The sequence below is a fragment of the Nerophis ophidion genome, linkage group LG15 (assembly GCF_033978795.1).
Source record: "Nerophis ophidion isolate RoL-2023_Sa linkage group LG15, RoL_Noph_v1.0, whole genome shotgun sequence".
NCBI lineage: Eukaryota > Metazoa > Chordata > Actinopteri > Syngnathiformes > Syngnathidae > Nerophis > Nerophis ophidion.
Window position 1 is genome coordinate 43,855,728 of NC_084625.1, and position 21,416 is coordinate 43,877,143.

The 21,416-nt window shown below is 40.9% G+C and overlaps 1 protein-coding gene across 6 annotated transcripts in view; it reads left to right on the top strand.

The window, feature by feature from the left end:
• Positions 1-21,416, top strand: part of cacnb2a (calcium channel, voltage-dependent, beta 2a) — a 188,005-nt gene that overhangs the window by 72,951 nt on the left and 93,638 nt on the right. Inside the window, exon 1 of one of the 6 annotated variants that reach the window (XM_061922220.1) lies at positions 15,222-15,409. The exons of the other annotated variants lie outside the window; for them this stretch is intronic. Coding sequence (XP_061778204.1) covers positions 15,377-15,409 — 33 coding nt within the window. The 5' untranslated portion in view covers positions 15,222-15,376. Of the gene's footprint in view, positions 1-15,221; positions 15,410-21,416 lie in introns of those variants that run through there. 6 annotated transcript variants of the gene reach the window in all.

Genomic DNA, 21,416 nt, shown 5'->3' on the forward strand with positions numbered 1-21,416 from the left:
TCAATACTTTGTTGATGCACCTTTGCCAGAAACTACAGTCTCAAGTATTTTTGAATACAATGTCACAGACTTGGCACACCTATCTTTGGGCAGTTTGGCCCATTCCTCTTCCATCAGGTTGGATGGGAAGCGTTGGTTTTCATCCAGGATGTCTCTCTACATTGTGGCATTCATCTCAGTCCAGTCAGGGAGGTGACCAAGAACCCAATTGTCACTCTGTCAGAGCTACAACATTCCTCTGTGGAGAGAGGAGAACCTTCCGGAAGGACAACTATCTCTGCAGCAATCCACCAATCAGGCCTGTAAGGTATAGTTTCCAGACGGAAGCCATTTCTTAGTAAAAAAAAAAGTTTACCAACATGCACCTGAAAGACCCTCAGACCATGGAAAAACTAAATTCTCTGGTCTGATAAGACAAAGCTTGAACTCTTTGGCGTGAATGTCAAGCATCATGTTTGGAAGAAACCAGGCACCGCTCATCACCAGGCCAATACCATCCCTACAGTGAAGCAGGGTGGTGGTAGCATCATGCTGTGGGGTTGGTTTTTAGCAGAAGAAACTGGGAGACTAGTCAGGATAGACTTAAAGATGAATGCAGCAATATACAGAGACATCCTGGATGAAAACCTACACTTCTTATCCAACCTGATGGAGCTTGAGAGGCGCTGCAAAGCGGAATGGGCCAAACTGCCCAAAGATAGGTGTTCATAGCTTGTGGCATCGTATTCAAAAAGACTTGAGGCGGTCATTTCTGCCAAACTAAAAAATTGAGCAAAGGCTGCGAAGGTACATATGGTTTTCTTTTAATACATTTGCAAATGTATTAAATGTTTATTTAAAAAAAAAAAAAAACACTTTTCACATTGTTGTTATGGGTCATGTACATCAGTGGTTCTCAACCTTTTTTCAATGCCCCTGTGAATTTTTTGTTTATTCAAGTACCCCCTAATCAGAGCAAAGCATTTTTGGTTGAAAAAAAAAAGAGATAAAGAAGTAAAATACAGCACTATGTCATCAGTTTCTGATTTATTAAATTGTATAACAGTGCAAAATATTGCTCATTTGTTGTGGTCTTTCTTGAACTATTTGGAAAAAAAGATATACAAATAACTAAACTTGTTGAAAAATAAACAAATGATTCAATTATAAATAAAGATTTCTACACATAGAAGTAATCATCAACTTAAAATTCCCTCTTTGGGGATTGTAATAGAGATCCATCTGGATTCATGAACTTCATTCTAAACATTTCTTCACAAAAAAAATAAATCTATTATTGAATGTATCAAATGTGATGAATATTTAATGGACCAACACTAGAATCAAGCCTTTTGGCTTTTTGTGCCATCCAATTGCCTTTTTAAAGCATAGAAAATGGATGGATGGATGGATGGATGAATTCTTTAAGATGTCAATAAACTTCTCAATCAATCAATATTGTCTGTAAAATATTGATGCCAAAAATGTATGTATTCTATTTAGGAATCAGGCTGTAACGGAAGAAAATGGGGAAAAAGTGTAGCATTGTAAATACTTTCAAGATGCACTGTATATTATCCACAGATTCACATATTCTCCAGATGACTTGGGTATGTTGTACGTTGTTTGCTTCCGTAGTAAATTGCGGGTATATCCTTAAAAAGTCAAATATTGTGCTTTTGAAACAGAAAATCTTTCAACCTGCACGTTCATGTAGTACAGTATTTTATTTTTAAGTGCATGTAACCGTAATTGTGACACCAGCTCCTACTTCCCGATCAAGTGTCACGCACTCAGCATGTGGTGTTTTTTACTCCAGGCTTGATCTCATTTAGTCTGACCTTGGCAGTGTTGAATTCGTCCACTTGACCATTCATGATGAAGGGAATTGCACTCGCTCAGAGTACAAAGTCCAGCTACCCCTAATAAACACTAAGAGCAAATATAAAGCTTAGAAATTTACGGTGTGAAGTTTAGTCTTTACCTCAGGCAGTCACAGGAAAGATTAAACATGTTTATCGTGTGTATTTAAGGCCCTTTTTGTGCGATTTCACTTTTACGAAATTGATCCATCATGTCTCGAAGCAGTTGAGGCTAAATGGACTGCATTACTTGGCTGCAACCAGCAGAGGTGCTGTTGAACTATAAAGAGAGTACGTCTGTCAGGTTCAAACACTGATGACATCTATTAAACGAGACAAGAAGCAAGGAATTAAACAGAGACCAAATTAAATTTGGCTCAATTTGAGGAGAAACATTTAGGCTGTACTCTTGTACAGTGTCTCAGCACGTTCTGGCGAAAGATTGTATGCCTCTTTTTATTAGGACTGTAACTGTTTACATAATAACAGCTGTTTCTAAAGGAATGGGGGGTATGTAAACGGCCATTGTTTTCGGTCACATTAACATAAAAGAAAAATATGCCTCGTGCTTGGACAGGTCTTGGATCACAATAGCTAACCCCTTCCGTCTTCTGCCATCGTACACAATGGAATTTTACAAGCCTTTGGCTTGGTACAACCAAGACAGCCTCTGTCTGCTCACCGGAAGTTTCCAAAAACGGAAACGTTTGTGTTAACTTACTCATAGTTATTCTAACAATGGTCAACTCAGTTTCAAAGTTGGCATCAAAAAGGGCGCCTCTGACCAATCAGAGAGCGAGGAGAACAAAGTTAAAGTCAGACGGCACTCATGTTGACATGATCACATTTCTTAATAGGAAGCAGAAAACTATCTTTTATTCAAGGGTATTAGTTCTAAATCAAATGTCTACCCTTACTAAGCATGAACAGAAAAAAAAATAAGTTCTTAAATCACAGAAATCTCTGCACGAACACATTAAACATGTCTTTTTTATAAAACAGTGAAATATGATACATATATACATACATATACAATATTTTATAAATATTATAATAAATGGTTAAAACTATTTTTCAAAAAAATTATAATTCCTAAAAGAAAAAGTACAGTACTACTTCAGTTTTTGAACACCCCACTTTTTCAATGTATCTGTTAATGGCGCACATTTTGCCCAAATTGTTATATCCTTTTTTTTGTTATCGTAAACAAACTAGTCTGTTTGCCCTCGTATCATTCCAAGGAACTGTGTGTCAAATCAAAGAATCACGGTCAGTGACTTTGTCTTTTTTTTTTAACTACAAAATAATCCACCATGGGGGCCAAAGAAAGTGGAGAGTGCCAGTATTTTGATATGGAAGGTGAGAAACAATGTTGAATTCAAGAAAAAAATTACATATGCAAAGTAAAATATGACAGAAATAAATATAATTTACTTATATTTACTACAATCTGTAATATTGATTAATCAATTAAATAAAGTTGGCATTATTATATTAAATATAAAAATGTATAACTATGTATTGTTTTAAGTATTTCATTTCTCGATTTAATCCATCCATCCATCCATCTTCTTCCGCTTATCCGAGGTCGGGTCGCGGGGGCAGCAGCCTAAGCAGGGAAGCCCAGACTTCCCTCTCCCCTGCCACTTCGTCCAGCTCTTCCCGGGGGATCCCGAGGCGTTCCCAGGCCAGCCGGGACACATAGTCTTCCCAACGTGTCCTGGGTCTTCCCCGTGGCCTCCTACCGGTTGGACGTGCCCTAAACACCTTCCTAGGGAGGCGTTCGGGTGGCATCCTGACCAGATGCCCGAACCACCTCATCTGGCTCCTCTCCATGTGGAGGAGCAGCGGCTTTACTTTGAGTTCCTCCCGGATGGCAGAGCTTCTCACCCTATCTCTAAGGGAGAGCCCCTCCACACGGCGGAGGAAACTCATTTCGGCCGCTTGTACCCATGATCTTATCCTTTCGGTCATGACCCAAAGCTCATGACCATAGGTGAGGATGGGAACGTAGATCGACCGGTAAATTGAGAGCTTTGCCTTCCGGCTCAGCTCCTTCTTCACCACAATGGATCGGTACAACGTCCGCATTACTGAAGACGCCGCACCGATCCGCCTGTCGATCTCACGATCCACTCTTCCCTCACTCGTGAACAAGACTCCTAGGTACTTGAACTCCTCCACTTGGGGCAGGGTCTCCTCCCCAACCCGGAGATGGCATTCCACCCTTTTCCGGGCGAGAACCATGGACTCGGACTTGGAGGTGCTGATTCTCATTCCGGTCGCTTCACACTCGGCTGCAAACCGATCCAGCGAGAGATGAAGATCCCGGTCAGATGAAGCCATCAGGACCACATCATCTGCAAAAAGCAGAGACCTAATCCTGCGGTCACCAAACCGGAACCCCTCAACGCCTTGACTGCGCCTAGAAATTCTGTCCATAAAAGTTATGAACAGAATCGGTGACAAAGGACAGCCTTGATTTAGTTAATAATGTATGTATCTCATGATTTAATGTATGTATTTCATGAACATGCACTTCATTAATTATTTTTTTCTGTCAAACTTACTAATCAAAGTGAGTAAACGGGGCTAGAAGGAATCTAGACCAATGATCGTTGGTCTTTAGCCTAAAACTTTGAAAATCTTTCAAAACATGGCGGATAAGGATGATACACTCATACTTTTTCGGGGAGTTGCTTGTAGATATTTTAAACCTTGAGGAGGATGTGGAAGCAAGATTTGGTGACCCTGAGTATATACATGTCCCTTTAATGTAACTGAACGTGACCCACCACGTAAAATCAAAGTCGCCACACCTTGAAAATATGTATTTTCAAAATATGTATTTCGTTTTTATGCTTCAGAATGCGCCACACATTTTCGATGGGAGACAGGTCTGGACTGCAGGCGGGCCAGGAAAGTACCCGCACTCTTTTTTTATGAAGCCACGCTGTTGTAACACGTGCTGAATGTGGCTTGGCATTGTCTTGCTGAAATAAGCAGGGGCGGTCATGAAAAAGACGGCTCTTAGATGGCAGCATATGTTGTTCCAAAACCTGTATGTACCTTTCAGCATTAATGGTGCCTTCACAGATGTGTAAGTTACCCATGCCTTGGGAACCAATACACTCCCTTACCATCACAGATGCTGGCTTTTGAACTTTGCGTCGATAACAGTCTGAATGCTTTGCTTCCCCTTTGGTCCGGATGCCACGATGTTGAATATTTCCAAAAACAATTTGAAATGTGGACTCATCAGACCACAGAACACTTTTCTACTTTGCATCAGTCCATCTTAGATGATCTTGGGCCCAGAGAAGCCGGCGGCGTTTCTGGATTTTGTTGATAAATGGCTTTCGCTTTGCGTAGTAGAGCTTTAACTTGCGCTTAGAGTTGTAGCGACTAACTGTATTTAGTGACAGTGGTTTTCTGAAGTGTTCCTAAGCCCATGTGGTGATATCCTTTAGAGATTGATGTCGGTTTTTGATACGGTGCCGTCTGAGGGATCAAAGGTCACGGTCATTCAATGTTGGTTTCTGGCCATGCCGCTTACGTGGAGTGATTTCTCCAGATTCTCTGAACCTTTTGATGATATTATGGACTGTAAATGTTGAAATCCCTAAATTTCTTGCAATTGCACTTTGAGAAACGTTTTTTATTAAACTGTTTGACTATTTGCTCACGCAGTTGTGGACAAAGGGGTGTACCTCGCCCCATCCTTTCTTGTGAAAGACTGAGCATTTTTTGGGAAGCTGTTTTTATACCCAATCATGGCACCCACCTGTTCCCAATTAGCCTGCACACCTGTGGGATGTTCCAAATAAGTGTTTGATGAGCATTCCTCAACTTTATCAGTATTTATTGCCACCTTTCCCCACTTCTTTGTCACGTGTTGCTGGCATCAAATTCTAAAGTTAATGATTATTTGCATTAAAAAAAAAGTTTATCAGTTTGAACATCAAATATGTTATCTTTGTAGCATATTCAACTGAATATGGGTTGAAAATGATTTGCAAATTATTGTATTCCGTTTATATTTACATCTAACACAATTTCCCAACTCATATGGAAACGGGGTTTGTACATTGTATGTATGATTTGTGCTAATATCGTATCAGATCCGTACCGTTATTGGCCAATCCTCAAAGCTACGATATCGGTATCAATAAAACTTGCATCGGAACATCCCTTTGGGAAAGGAATAAACAAAAAAAAGGACGTATCTGAAATGTTTAGCATTCATGACATGCATGTTGCATGCATTGTTTGACTTGGTCACGTGCCGAGCACACGCCTTGAAACATAATCCTGCAGGAGCGGTTAACCCTGATCAAACCCAATATAATCCAGGATTTAGGCCCTGCCGCACTCAAAACAACTCACCACTACTAAAAAAAAATACTAATCTGGATTGTGTTTGTAGTTTGTCATACTTTTTGTTTCCGCCCCCCCAGGACCTCTGATCTGACTTCTCGTGCTTTTAAACTCTCTTTTCTGAACTCTCTCATGTTTTCAAGCAGGTTCCATCCCATTCCGAACAATGATTACTTTTACTAGGAATCAGGGTTGTCCCGATACCAATATGATGGTACCGGTACCACAATGTATTTCAATACTTTTCGATATTTTTCGATACTTTTATAAGTGAAGGAAACCACAAAAATGGCATTATAGATTTTATTTTAAAAAACATCTTTGGGCAGTGGTCCCCAACCACCGGGCCGCGGACCGGTACCGGGCCGTGGCCCGATTGGTACCGGGACGCAGAATAATTTTTTAATTCATTTTTATTTAAAACAAAAAAAACGTTTTATTTTTTTATTTAATCAACATAAAAAACACAATATACACTTACAATTAGTGCACCAACCACAAAAACCTCCCTTTTTCATGACAAAAACGTCCCTTTTTCATGACAAAGAAAAAAATATATATATATTTTATTTTTTATTTTTTATTAAATCAACATAAAAAACACAATATACACTTACAATTAGTGCACCAACCACAAAAACCTCCCTTTTTCATGACAAAAACGTCCCTTTTTCATGACAAAGAAAAAAAAAAATATATATATATATATATATTTTATTTTTTATTTTTTATTAAATCAACATAAAAAACACAATATACACTTACAATTAGTGCACCAACCACAAAAACCTCCCTTTTTCATGACAAAAACGTCCCTTTTTCGTGACAAAGAAAAAAAGGTGGGCGGGGTTGGGGGCGCGGGGGTGTAAAATATATTCAGGATTTGTCACGCATACAAAGGATTCTGGGTATTTGTTGTGTTGCGTTTATGTTGTGTTACTGTGAGGATGTTCTCCCGAAATGTGTTTGTCAATCTTGTTTGGTGTGGCTTCACAGCGTGGTGCATATTAGTAAGTGTTAAAGTTGTTTATATCACAACCATCAGTGTACTCTGTATCACCCAGTATGCCTTTCAATCGTGTACGTGTGATTGCGGAAGCTGCACACAACATGTTGCCGGACTAACAATCGGTTTGTACATGTTTTTGAAGGTGTTAAAGGCAACGGCTTCACAGCACGCCCACATTCTTGTCATCAGGATGAACGCCAATTGGATATTTGCGAGAACGTTAGCGGCTCCAATTGTCTTCATTACTCTGTGAAACGGGTTTAAATAGCTATGTGAGTGGTAAAGGTGGCCGACCTCTGATGTATTTCAGCAGGCGGGCGGGTGGAGGGTAGTTGCCGTACTGATAAAATGTTGGTTCGGGTAGACGGCGGGTGGATGACGACTTTGGTGATGCGGTTGCGGATGAAATAATTGCCTATCCGCGCATCTCTACTGCTTACTGAGGTCCGAGAGCCAGCTCCAGCTCGTGGTGCCCAAGACCAGACTTAAAACCAGGGGAGGCAGGGCCTTCTCTGTGGTCGGCTCTAAGTTCTGGAACTCTCTGCCCCTACATGTTCATATTTAAACGGGGATAGCAGATCCATTCTATGTGTCATACTTGATCATTTCGCGATATTGCCATATTTTTGCTGAAAGGATTTACTAGAGAACATCGGCGATAAAGTTTACAACTTTTGGTGCTGATAAAAAAGCCTTGCCTTTACCGGAAGTCGCAGACGATGAGGTCACAAGGGTGAGGGCTCCTAACGTCCTCAGATTGTTTTTAATGGGAGCTTCCAGCGTCAAGAGCTACTCAGACCGAGAAAACGACAATTTCCCCATTAATTTGAGCGAGGATGAAAGATTTGTGGATGATGATATTGACAGCGAAGGACTAGAAAAAAAATTAAGATAAAATAAAAAGCGACAGCTCCAGGCGGCGGCAATGTGAGCGTTTCAGATGTAATTAGACACATTTACTAGGATAATTCTGGAAGATCCTGTATCTGCTTATTGTTTTAATGATATTTTAGTGAGATTTTAAAGACATACCTGGAGGTCGGATGGCTGCGGTGAACACGCAGTGTCTCAGAGAGAAGCCGAGGAGCCAAGCTCACAGCTGCCTTTTAAACAGCTACTGCAGGAGGACGAATAATCCAATGATGTCTCCGGTAAGATATATATCACAATTTTCCCATCCAAAAACATGCTGGTTGACGTAGAGAAACATGTTCGCTTGACCGCTCTGTGTTCGAAACAAAGAAACACCGGCTGTGTCTCGGTGCTAAAGACAGCTGCAATCCACCGCTTTCCACCAACAGCATTGTTATTTATAGTCTCCATTATTAATTGAACAAATTGCAAAAGATTCAGCAACACAGATTTCCAGAATACTGTTTAATTGCGCGATGAAACGAGAGGACTTTTAGCCGCAAATGGTGCTGCGCTAATATTTCCTGACGTTCCGTGACGTCACACGCATGTGTCATCATTCCGCGACGTTTTCAACAAGAAACTCCACGGGAAATTTAAAATTGCAATTTAGTAAACTAAAAAGGCCGTATTGGCATGTGTTGCAATGTTAATATTTCATCATTGATATATAAACTATCAGACTGTGTGGTCGGTAGTAGTGGGTTTCAGTAGGCCTTTAAGTCTCGTCTTGAGACCCACTTTTATTCTTTTGCTTTTAATACTACGTGAGTTGTCTGGTCTTCTGTGATCCCCTGTGCTTTTAAAATGTTTATTTGTATTTGTTGTTTTAATTGGTTTTACCCTTTTAAAATCGTTTTTAATCATATTTATTTTATATTGGTTTTATATTTATTTTTTATTCAGTCATTGGTGGAGTTAAGGATATATTTGAATATTGTTTTTAGTATTGTTGTGCAGCACTTTGTAAACATTTCTCTTGTTTAAATGTGCTATACAAATAAAGTGGATTGGATTACTTTCTCTTTTAACGTGTTTTATCTACACTTCTGTTAAAATGTAATAATCACTTATTCTTCTGTTGTTTTATACCTTACATTAGTTTTGGATGACACCACACATTTAGGTATTGATCCGATACCAAGTAGTTATAGGTTCAAAAATTGGTCATAATTTAAGTCCTCATGTACCCAGGGACGTATTCCCTGAATTTATAAACATAACATGAATTATAAAAAAATGAAAAATATCGATGTAATCGTAGTAGTATCGACTCGATACGGCCTGTACTTGGTATCATTACAGTGAATGTCAGGTGTAGATCCACCAATGGCGTTTGTTTACATTGTGACGCCGGCGAGCTACGGTGTGTAGTGAAGCATGTTTAGCTATTCCTCGTCCTGCAGGGATGATACTTGTAAGGGACTTACTTTATTTATCTTCATGTAGACAAGGATTAGTGATTTAGAAGTAGCTAAAACACTGCAGACTGCGGCTGGACTAAAGCTGATAGCTAGCTAGCCATGTCTCAAAGTATCAATCAATCAATCAATCAATGTTTATTTATATAGCCCCAAATCACAAATGTCTCAAAGGACTGCACAAATCATTACGACTACAACATCCTCGGAAGAACCCACAAAAGGGCAAGGAAAACTCACACCCGGTGGCAGGGAGAATTCACATCCAGTGGGATGCCAGTGACAATGCTGACTATGAGAAACCTTGGAGAGGACCTCAGATGTGGGCAACCCCCCCCCTCTAGGGGACCGAAAGCAATGGATGTCGAGCGGGTCTAACATGATACTGTGAAAGTTCAATCCATAGTGGCTCCAACACAGCCGCGAGAGTTCAGTTCAAGCGGATCCAAGACAGCAGCGAGAGTCCCGTCCACAGGAGACCATCTCAAGCGGAGGCGGATCAGCAGCGTAGAGATGTCCCCAACCGATACAGGCGAGCGGTCCATCCTGGGTCTCGACTCTGGACAGCCAGTACTTCATCCATGGTCATCGGACCGGACCTCTCCACAAGGGAGGGGGGGACATAAGAGAAAGAAAAGAAGCGGCAGATCAACTGGTCTAGAAAGGAGGTCTATTTAAAGGCTAGAGTATACAGATGAGTTTTAAGGTGAGACTTAAATGCTTCTACTGAGGTAGCATCTGGAACTGTTACCGGGAGGGCATTCCAGAGTACTGGAGCCCAAACGGAAAATGCTCTATAGCCCGCAGACTTTTTTGGGGCTCTAGGAATCACTAATAAGCCGGAGTCTTTTGAACGCAGATTTCTTGCCGGGACATATGGTACAATACAATCGGCAAGATAGGATGGAGCTAGACCGTGTAGTATTTTATACGTAAGTAGTAAAACCTTAAAGTCACATCTTAAGTGCACAGGAAGCCAGTGCAGGTGAGCCAGTACAGGCGTAATGTGATCAAACTTTCTTGTTCTTGTCAAAAGTCTAGCAGCCGCATTTTGTACCAACTGTAATCTTTTAATGCTAGACATGGGGAGACCCGAAAATAATACGTTACAGTAATCGAGGCGAGACGTTACAAACGCATGGATAATGATCTCGGCGTCTTTAGTGGACAAAATGGAGCGAATTTTAGCGATATTACGGAGATGAAAGAAGGCCGTTTTAGTAACGCTTTTAATGTGTGACTCAAAGGAGAGAGTTGGGTCGAAGATAATACCCAGATTCTTTACCGTGTCGCCTTGTTTAATTGTTTGGTTGTCAAATGTTAAAGTTGTATTATTAAATAGAGATCGGTGTCTAGCAGGACCAATAATCAGCATTTCCGTTTTTTTGGCGTTAAGTTGCAAAAAGTTAGCGGACATCCATTGTTTAATTTCATTAAGACACGCTTCCAACTGACTATAGTCCATTGTAGTACCTCTTCCTGAAGGTGATTCAGTGTTATAGCTTCACCTTTATTTGAATTTTCAAGCCAAAATGCATCTATTTTCCCTTTTCTGGCTACACGCTGTGTCTGCTTGTAAGTACTCTGTGATTATGCACTGCCGAACATGCTCTTCTGCCAGCAATAGCGGGTGGTGTATATATTTAAAAAAAAAAAAAAAGATATATATGAAATCCGTTCTTGAATGAGTGTATCGTTCAGCCACCGTGTTCAATGGAGAAGTCTGATCTACAAAATTTGCAGGCAGCATACACCTTCCCCTTCAAGCTGTCTTGGATGAACTGAAATTATTTTTTCCAATCATTTTGGAACATGTAAGCGTACTTCTTCTTCTTACTCGTCGTCACTTCGTCTCTGTTATGTTTTTGGACATTACTACTTGCCGTAGTTGTGTGTCAGTGTATAAACGTGCCGGCTGAAATAAACACGCGATGAGAAATAGTTCCGTGCCTGCCTACTTTATGGGTTGTAGATAAACCTACGGATAACGGAGACATATATAATAGTCTCCTTTTCAGGTGAGAAAGAACGCTAAAGGCAGTGCTCTTAAGGCACGCCCCTAATATTGTTGTCCGGGTGGAATTCGGTAGAAATTTGGGAGAATGGTTGCCCTGAAATTTGGGAGTCTCCCGGGAAAATCGGGAGGGTTGGCAAGTATACTTCAGGCAGGCCAGTCTAGTACCCACACTCTTTTACTATGAAGCCGCGCTGTTGTAACACGTGGCTTGGCATTGTCTTGCTGGAATAAGCAGGGGCGTCCATGATAACGTTGCTTGGATGGCAACATATGTTGTTCCAAAACCTGTATGTACCTTTCAGCATTAATGGTGCCTTCACAGATGTGTAAGCTACCCTAACTCTTATGAATCTGCTTGTTAATTTTCTGTTAAAAGCTGCTTACCTTCTTCTGTGACACACTTCCATCGACACTTCTTAGACATTATTTAACAGTTATTCGTTTGTATAGCGGTTAGCTTAGCTATTAGCATGCAACATGTTTAGCCTTGTCTTCCACATGTTACTTGATAATGATACTTAAGATATTTGCCGCAATGGAGATGGTTGTTGTTATCTTTGCTGAGTGGCTCCACACAGTGTATGGAGACACATAATTAGCTGCTCGCCACTTGTCAGCCAGGGGACTAAAAATTAATTGTCAGCCAGAGGGAATCGATGTTTGTGATTGGCATAAATCAGCAATGGCGATCGCATACTGTCAGGTTCAAACACTGATGACATCTCGGCGGTGTGGCGTAGTGGGTAGAGCGGCCGTACCAGAAACCTGAGGGTTGCAGGTTCGCTCCCCGCCTCTTGACATCCAAATCGCTGCCGTTGTGTCCTTGGGCAGGACACTTCTCCCTTGCCCCCGGTGCCGTTCACACTGGTTAATGAATGATGAATGAATGATTGGTGGTGTAGGCGCAAACTGGCAGCCTCGCTTCCGTCAGTTTGTGGCTACAAATGTAGCTTACCACCACCAGGTGTGAATGAATGATGGTTTCCCACTTCTATGCGAGCGCTTTGAGTATGTAATAATAAAAAGTTGCGATATAAAATATAATCCATTATTATTATTATTATTATCTATTAAACAAGACAAGAAGTAAATGATTAAACAGAGACAGAATTCAATTTGGCTCAATTTGAGGAGAAACGTCCGGACACTGTACCCTTCTACAGTGTCTCACCACGCTCTGGCGAAAGATTGTACGCCACCTCTTTTATTTGGACTTTCCCTGATTACATAGCAACAGCTGTTTCTAAGGGACATGGGTCATAAACAGCCATCGCTTTTGGTAACAATACAGTTCAAGAGAAAAGGTCGTAAACAGTTCACAGAAAAGGTCGCCTTGAGGGAGGGCAGGCCCTGCTTCCTCTTTGCTTTGTAGTTCTTGGGTCAAGACAATATATTTTTGTTGATTACAATACATGAAAGAAACAGAACACCCTCATGTAGTTTTATAAGCCTTCTTCTTGGTAGGTTCAAAGACAGCTTTTGTCTTCTCGCCGGGAACTCATTTCAACACAAAGTATTGTGATAACTTAGATATAATTACCGTATTTCCTTGAATTGCCGCCGGGCACATAGTATGCGCCTGCCTTGAATTACTGTCGGGTCAAACTCTCTTCGCAAAATAATTAGCGCATCCTTAGTATTACAGCCGGGTCAAACTCGGATCAAAATGGAGGAGGCTGATTTCAATACCAGTAATTTGAAATCGCATAAAGGGAAGAAGATTAAAAGCTATTCAGTAGGATTTAAGGTCCAGGCTATTGAATACAGATATGCTAAAAAGAACAGTAAGCAGCTATGTTTTATTAATATACCTGTGGAGCCGACGGTCCGACAGACAGGCATGGCAAGATGGCGGCAAGGAGACGGCGAGCGAGCGGAGAGGAGGAGCGGAAGAGCGACCTGGACTGAGGATTTATTGAAAAATAAAGTCAAACTGCTCAAGCCATGTCCTTCCTTGGTGGTCCTGGGAACCCGCAAGATGACGGCTTGAGACCGTCACAATACCGTAGCTGCGTGGGTCAAATATGAGTCATTAAATGACTCCCGCCTCCTGGTGGTAGAGGGCGCTAGTGATCCTTCTTGCGACTACTCGGCTGCAGAAGAAGTGAAATGAGTGACTTGATATGTGCTGGAGGAGGTAATAAAGGAAGCTCTCCATCGAGACTTTTAAAACTGAAGAAAAATAAGGAAGACTTCTATAAACAAGTTATCGATGCTTTTGATCAGACGGAGCTGGCATGGACTATATTTATAAGTAAAGGTAAGACCATAATAACGTTTTTTTTAATTAAATGTGCTTTTCATAATGGTATCCTTTAGGGCTGTGAATCTTTGGGTGTCCCACGATTCGATTCAATATCGATTCTTGGGGTCACGATATATCGATTTTTTTCGATTCGATTCTCGATTCAAAAACGATATTTTTCCGATTCAAAACGATTCTGTATTCATTCAATACATAAGATTTCAGCGGGATCTACCCCAGTCTGCTGACATGCCTGCAGAGTAGTAGATACAAAAAAAAAGCTTTTATAATTGTAAAGGACAATGTTTTATCAACTGATTGTAATAATTTAAATTTGTTTTAACTATTAAACGTACCAAAAATATGACTTATTTTATCTTTGTGAAAACATTGGACACAGTGTGTTGTCAAGCTTATGAGATGCGATGCAAGTGTAAGCCACTGTGACACTATTGTTCTTTTTTATTGTTTTTAAAAAATGTCTAATGATAATGTCAATGAGGGATTTTTAATCACTGCTATGCTGGAATTATAACTAATATTGATACTGTTGTTGATAATATTCATTTTTGTTTCATTACTTTTGGTTTGTTCTGTGTCGTGTTTGTCTCCTCAGTTGCTCTGTTTATTGCAGTTCTGAGTGTTGCTGGGTCAGGTTTGGTTTTGGAATTGGATTGCATTGGTATGGTATTGCTGTGTAGTAATTTTTTGGATTGATAACATTTTTTTTTTTTTAAATACATTTTTAAAAGTGAGATTCAATTCTGAATCGCACAACGTAAACGATTCGTATTCAAATCGATTTTTTCCCAACACCCCTAGTATCCTTACATCACACTCAAATTTTTACCGCATGCCTTTGGTAAGTGTAGAGGTTTTAAATAATTAGCGCCCCGGCGGTAATTCAAGGAAATACGGTATTCTAACACATACCTTTTCACAAAATTCAGCCGATACCGACCGATTGGCAGTTCCCTTCTTTCTAACTTGATATCAAAGTCGGACAGAAAATAGATGGAAACTTTTGATGGCTTTTTATCCCCGTCGAGCCATTAGAAAGCACACTCATTTCTTCCGTAAATTTGCGTCTGGCCAACATGTGTTTCTGCCTACGTCGTCTCTGAGCGTAACTTCTTCTCAGACTAAGTAGAAGTCCCAAGACCTCACTCACACACAAAAGCTTCTGCAGCTGCTTTCTGGAATTTTCAGGCCAGCCCTGTTGGCCAGAGATCTTACTTCCTAACTAGTGTGTGTGTGTGTGTGTGTGTGTGTAAGGGAGGGACAGCGGTTGGAGAAAAGGGGGGGGTGCTTGTTTTTTGGGTCTGAGGGACAGTTGTGGCGTTCTGGAGGAGCGTACTCCCGGCATGGGAAAGGCGCTGGTCCTCTCTCAGGAACTAAAGAAAGGCCAAAAGGAACTTCAGTCCGGCTTTCACATTTTCGTGCTCCAGACGAGGAGTTGTTGAACAGCAAAGGGGAGATGAGCAGACGCTGAGGAAAGGGTTTTTTCTCCCCCCTACTGCCGGGCTGAGCAGCTCCGAGTCTGTTAACGCAGACATGTTTCACTCCGCCAGTGAGGAGTCTGATTTGGTGAGTTCCTGGAAACTCTTTCTTCTTCTGCAATGGTTTTCCTCCTTCCGTCGGTTCAGAGGAGGGGCAAGGCTTGGAATCTGTCAGAATTATTATTATTAGGACACATTCGAAGGCCACTCTTAAAAGTAGTGACTAAACCAAACCTCTCAAGTCCGCTGATTGTTGGTTCTTCAAATCCGATAAATTAGGGTTCTCATTAGCGTCTAAAATCTGTCCAGCTAGATTGTATTTTTTCTAATATCCATTGACAGAGTGCTGCACGGTGGACCAGTGGTTTGTAGGGTTGTCCCGATACCAATATTTTGGTACTGGTACCAAAATTATTTTGATACTTTTCGATACTTTTATAAACAAAGGGGACCACAAAAATAGCATTATAGGCTTTATTTTAACAACAAATCTTGGGGTATATAAATTATATGTTTCTTATTGCAATTTAATCCTTAAATAAAATAGTGAACATGCAAGAAAATTTGTCTTTTAGTAGGAAGTAAGTAAACAGCGGCTACTAATTTAGCTGCTGACATGCAGTAACATATTCTGTCATTTATAATTCTATCATTTTGTCAACATTATTAAAGGGGAACATTATCACAATTTCAAAAGGGTTAAAAACAATAAAAATCAGTTCTCAGTGGCTTATTTTATTTAGTTTTTTTCTAAATTTCATACCTCCCGGAATATCCCTAAAAAAAAAATAAAGCTTTAAAGTGCCTTATTTTCAATCAATCAATCAATCAATGTTTATTTATATAGCCCCAAATCACAAATGTCTCAAAGGACTGCACAAATCATTACGACTACAACATCCTCGGAAGAACCCACAAAAGGGCAAGGAAAACTCACACCCAGTGGGCAGGGAGAATTCACATCCAGTGGGACGCCAGTGACAATGCTGACTATGAGAAACCTTGGAGAGGACCTCAGATGTGGGCAACCCCCCCCCCCCTCTAGGGGACCGAAAGCAATGGATGTCGAGCGGGTCTAACATGATACTGTGAAAGTTCAATCCATAGTGGCTCCAAGACAGCAGCGAGAGTCCCGTCCACAGGAAACCATCTCAAGCGGATCAGCAGCGTAGAGATTTCCCCAACCGATACAGGCGAGCGGTCCATCCTGGGTCCCGACGAGCGGTCCATCCTGGGTCTCGAATCTGGACAGCCAGTACTTCATCCATGGTCATCGGACCGGACCCCCTCCACAAGGGAGGGAGGGACATAGGAGAAAGAAAAGAAGCGGCAGATCAACTGGTCTAAAAAGGAGGTCTATTTAAAGGCTAGAGTATACAGATGAGTTTTAAGGTGAGACTTAAATGCATCTACTGAGGTAGCATCTCGAACTGTTACTGGGAGGGCATTCCAGAGTACTGGAGCCCGAACGGAAAACGCTCTATAGCCCGCAGACTTTTTTTGAGCTCTAGGAATCACTAATAAGCCGGAGTCTTTTGAACGCAGATTTCTTGCTGGGACATATGGTACAATACAATCGGCAAGATAGGCTGGAGATAGACCGTGTAATATTTTATACGTAAGTAGTAAAACCTTAAAGTCACATCTTAAGTGCACAGGAAGCCAGTGCAGGTGAGCCAGTACAGGCGTAATGTGATCAAACTTTCTTGTTCTTGTCAAAAGTCTAGCAGCCGCATTTTGTACCAACTGTAATCTTTTAATGCTAGACATGGGGAGACCCGAAAATAATACGTTACAGTAATCGAGACGAGACGTAACAAACGCATGGATAATGATCTCGGCGTCTTTAGTGGACAAAATGGAGCGAATTTTAGCGATATTACGGAGATGAAAGAAGGCCGTTTTAGTAACGCTTTTAATGTGTGACTCAAAGGAGAGAGTTGGGTCGAAGATAATACCCAGATTTTTTACAGAGTCACCTTGTTTTATTATTTGGTTGTCAAATGTTAAAGTTGTATTATTAAATAGAGGTCGGTGTCTAGCAGGACCGATAATCAGCATTTCCGTTTTTTTGGCATTAAGTTGCAAAAAGTTAGCGGACATCCATTGTTTAATTTCATTAAGACACGCTTCCAACTGACTACAGTCCGGCGTGTTGGTCAGCTTTAGGGGCATGTAGAGTTGGGTGTCATCAGCATAACAGTGAAAGCTAATACCGTATTTGCGTATGACGTCACCCAGCGGCAGCATGTAGATGCTGAAGAGTACAGGGCCAAGGACCGAACCCTGGGGAACTCCACACGTTACCTTAACATAGTCCGAGGTCACACTGTTATAGGAGACGCACTGCATCCTATCAGTAAGATAAGAGTTAAACCATGACAGGGCTGAGTCTGACATACCAATTCGTATTTTGATACGCTCTAATAAAATATTATGATCGACGGTATCGAAAGCAGCGCTAAGATCGAGGAGCAGCAACATAGATGACGCATCAGAGTCCATCGTTAGCAATAGATCATTAGTCAATTTTGCGAGGGCTGTCTCAGTCGAGTGATTTGCCCTGAAACCGGATTGAAAGGTTTCACATAGATTGTTAAACGCTAAGTGCTTATTTAGCTGCTCTGCAACAATTTTTTCGAGGATTTTCGAAATAAAGGGAAGGTGAGACACCGGTCGGTAGTTTACCATGAGGTCAGGATCGAGGTTAGGTCTTTTAAGGAGAGGATGAATAACCGCTTTTTTGAATGCAACGGGAACAGTGCCCGAGGAAAGTGATAAGTTTATAATATTTAGCACTGATGGACCTAATAATACAAAAAGCTCCTCAATAAGTTTCCCAGGAAGTGGGTCAAGTAAACATGTTGTTTGTTTTATTCCATTTACACGTTGTAACAATCCTTCTAATGTTATTTCATCAAAACGAGAGAAACTATTTTGGATATTTGCAGTATCCGCCGTATATACAATCGTATCTGTGTTACTATAACCCCGTTGTAGCTGGGACGCATTGTCTTTAATCTCCTTTCTAATAAGTTCAATTTTCTTATTAAAGAACTTCATAAAGTCATCTGCCGAATGGGTGGAGCTACTGGAAGGAGTCCCTTGTTGGGTTAGCGATGCTACTGTACTAAACAAAAATTTTGGATCGTTTTTATTAATGCGGATGAGATTTGAGTAATAATTAGTTTTAGCTAAGGTAAGCATGCGTTTATAAGTTATTAAACTATCACTCCATGCTTGATGGTGCACCTCAAGTTTAGTCGTGCGCCAGTTGCGTTCCAGCTTTCTGCATAATAATTTCTGAACTCTAGTTTCTTCAGTAAACCATGGCGTACGCCTTTTTGGAGCCTTTTTTAACTTCAGCGGTGCTATACTATCAATGGTTTCGCGCAGGGCGTTGTTAAAGTTGTTAGTGAGGTTATCAATAGAGCCCACATACTTTGGGAACGGTGCCATTACCGAGGGCAGTAGGTCCGCAAGAGTCGTCGTTGTGGCAGCATTAATATTGCGGCTGCTATAGCAGTTATTATTATTATTAGCTTGCCGAACATGAGTCTGAACTTCGAATTTTATAAGGTAATGATCGGACATTACTTTAGTATACGGGAGTATCATAACTTTGGAAACGGTGAAACCTCTGACAAGCACTAGGTCTATCGTATTACCGCTGCGATGCGTCTGTTCATTTATTATTTGTGTAAGACCACAGCTATCAATTATAGTCGGGAGCGCCACGCACGGTGGGTCCAATGGGGTATTCATATGGATATTAAAGTCCCCCATTATAATTATATTATCGCCGTGCGTCACTAGATCAGCAACAAACTCTGAGAATTCACTAATAAAGTCCGAATAGGGCCCTGGGGGGCGGTAGATAACGGCCAGGCACAGAGGCAGAGGTGTGGCAGACTTCATAGAAAGCACCTCAAACGATTTATATTTATTATTTAAGTTAGGACTAAAGTTAAAGTTTTCGTTGTATATTAGTGCGACACCCCCTCCCATTTTGAGGTGACGGGCAATATGCGCATTCGTATAGTTAGGAGGGGATGCCTCATTTATCGCAAAAAAGTCATCTGGTTTAAGCCAGGTTTCGCTAAGACCGATGACGTTAAGGTTGTTGTCTCTAATGACCTCATTGACTAATAACGTATTGGGAGACAAAGATCTGATGTTTAGAAAGCCCATATTATAGGTAGTGGGCTGTTTTAAGGAGTTGTTGATAAAATTATCCGTAGTAGCAATATTAATAATGTTGCGTTTATTATGCGCAGTGTACTTAAAATAATTACGACCATATCTAGGAATTGATATGACGGGAATTTTCAGATTGTCTACTTGGCGCTGCGATAAACTGAACGCATCATAATTTGCCACCTCAGTAGAACGCATGTCTAACTCTGACGTAGTCATAGACACAGTAGAAAAAACATTTTGTGAGTTGTGTATTATTCTACGAAAATTGCTATGTGTACAGGGATCATCCAGCCTGGCGCTGGCTAGTTCTAACTTAACTGACTCCATACCCAGGCTAGCAGGCTCTGTAATTGCCTGTGACCGGGCTTGCTCTAGTGCAGTTAGTCAAATGTGGCTGCGAAGACACTGGCCATTTCCCTGTGACGTCACACAGTGCTGCCAATGTAAACAAACAATGGGAATACCACAGCAAGATATAGCAACATTAGCTCGGATTCAAACTCGGACTTCAGCGACTTAAGCGATTCAACAGATTACGCATGTATTGAAACAGATGGTCGGAGTATGGAGGCAGATAGCGAAAACGAAATTGAAGAAGAAATTGAAGCTACTGAGCGAATAGCTATTGACGCTATTCGGCCATAGCGTGGGTGTACCTAATGAAGTGGCCCATAGCATGGCTGCCTTATTAGCATCGCCGGTAAAATGTGCGGACCAAACGATCAGGATTTTCGCATCTTGTGACACTGGAGCAACTTAAATCTGTCGGTTGGTAAGTGTTTGTTTCGCATTAAATGTGGGTATCGAGTTTCAAATGTACATACAGCATGTTAGCATCGATTAGCGTAGCATGTTAGCATTGATTAGCTGGCAGTCATGCCGCGACCAAATATGTCTAATTAGCACATAAGTCAACAACATCAACAAAACTCACCTTTGTGATTTCGTTGACTTAATGGTTGCAAATGCATCTGCAGGTTATCTCTGTGCCATGTCTGCTTTAGCAACGCTGGTAAAATGTGAAGACACTCTGGCACATTCAACGGGGGTCTTGCGGTAGATTTCTTGCCAGTGGTGCAACTTGATTCCCTCCCTGTTAGTGTTGTTACACCCTCCGACAACACACCGACGAGGCATGATGTCTCCAAGGTTCCAAAAAATACTTGAAAAAACGGAAAATAACAGAGCTGAGACCCGGTGTTTGTAATGTGAAAATGAAAATGGCGACTGTATTACCTCGGTGACGTCACGTTCTGACGTCATCGCTAAAAGACCGATAAACAGAAAGGCGTTTATTTCGCCAAAGTTCACCCATTTAGAGTTCGGAAATCGTTTAAAAAAATACATGGTCTTTTTTCTGCAACATCAAGGTATATATTGACGTTTGCATAGGTTTGGTGATAATGTTCCCCTTTAAGGACAAGTGGTAGAAAATGAATTATTAATCTACTTGTTCATTTACTGTTATCTGCTTACGTTCTCTTAACGCTTTCTATCTACATTTCTGTTAAATTGTAATAATCACTTATTCTTCTGTCGTTTGATACTTTACATTATTTTTGCATGATACCACAAATTTAGGTATCGATCCGATACCAAGTAGTTACAGGATCATACGTTGGTCATATTCAAAGTTCTCATGTGTCCAGGGACATATTTCCTGAGTTTATAAACATTATATTAATTTAAAAAAATAAAAAACAAAAGAAGTTATCATAGTAGTATCGAATAGATACTATATTGTACTTGGTATCATTACAGTGGATGTCAGGTGTAGATCCATCAACGGCGTTTGTTTACATTGTGACGCCGGTGAGCTACAGTGTGTAGTGAAGCATGTTTAGCTGTTCCTTGTCCTGCAGGGATGATACTTGTAAGAAACTTACTTTATTTGT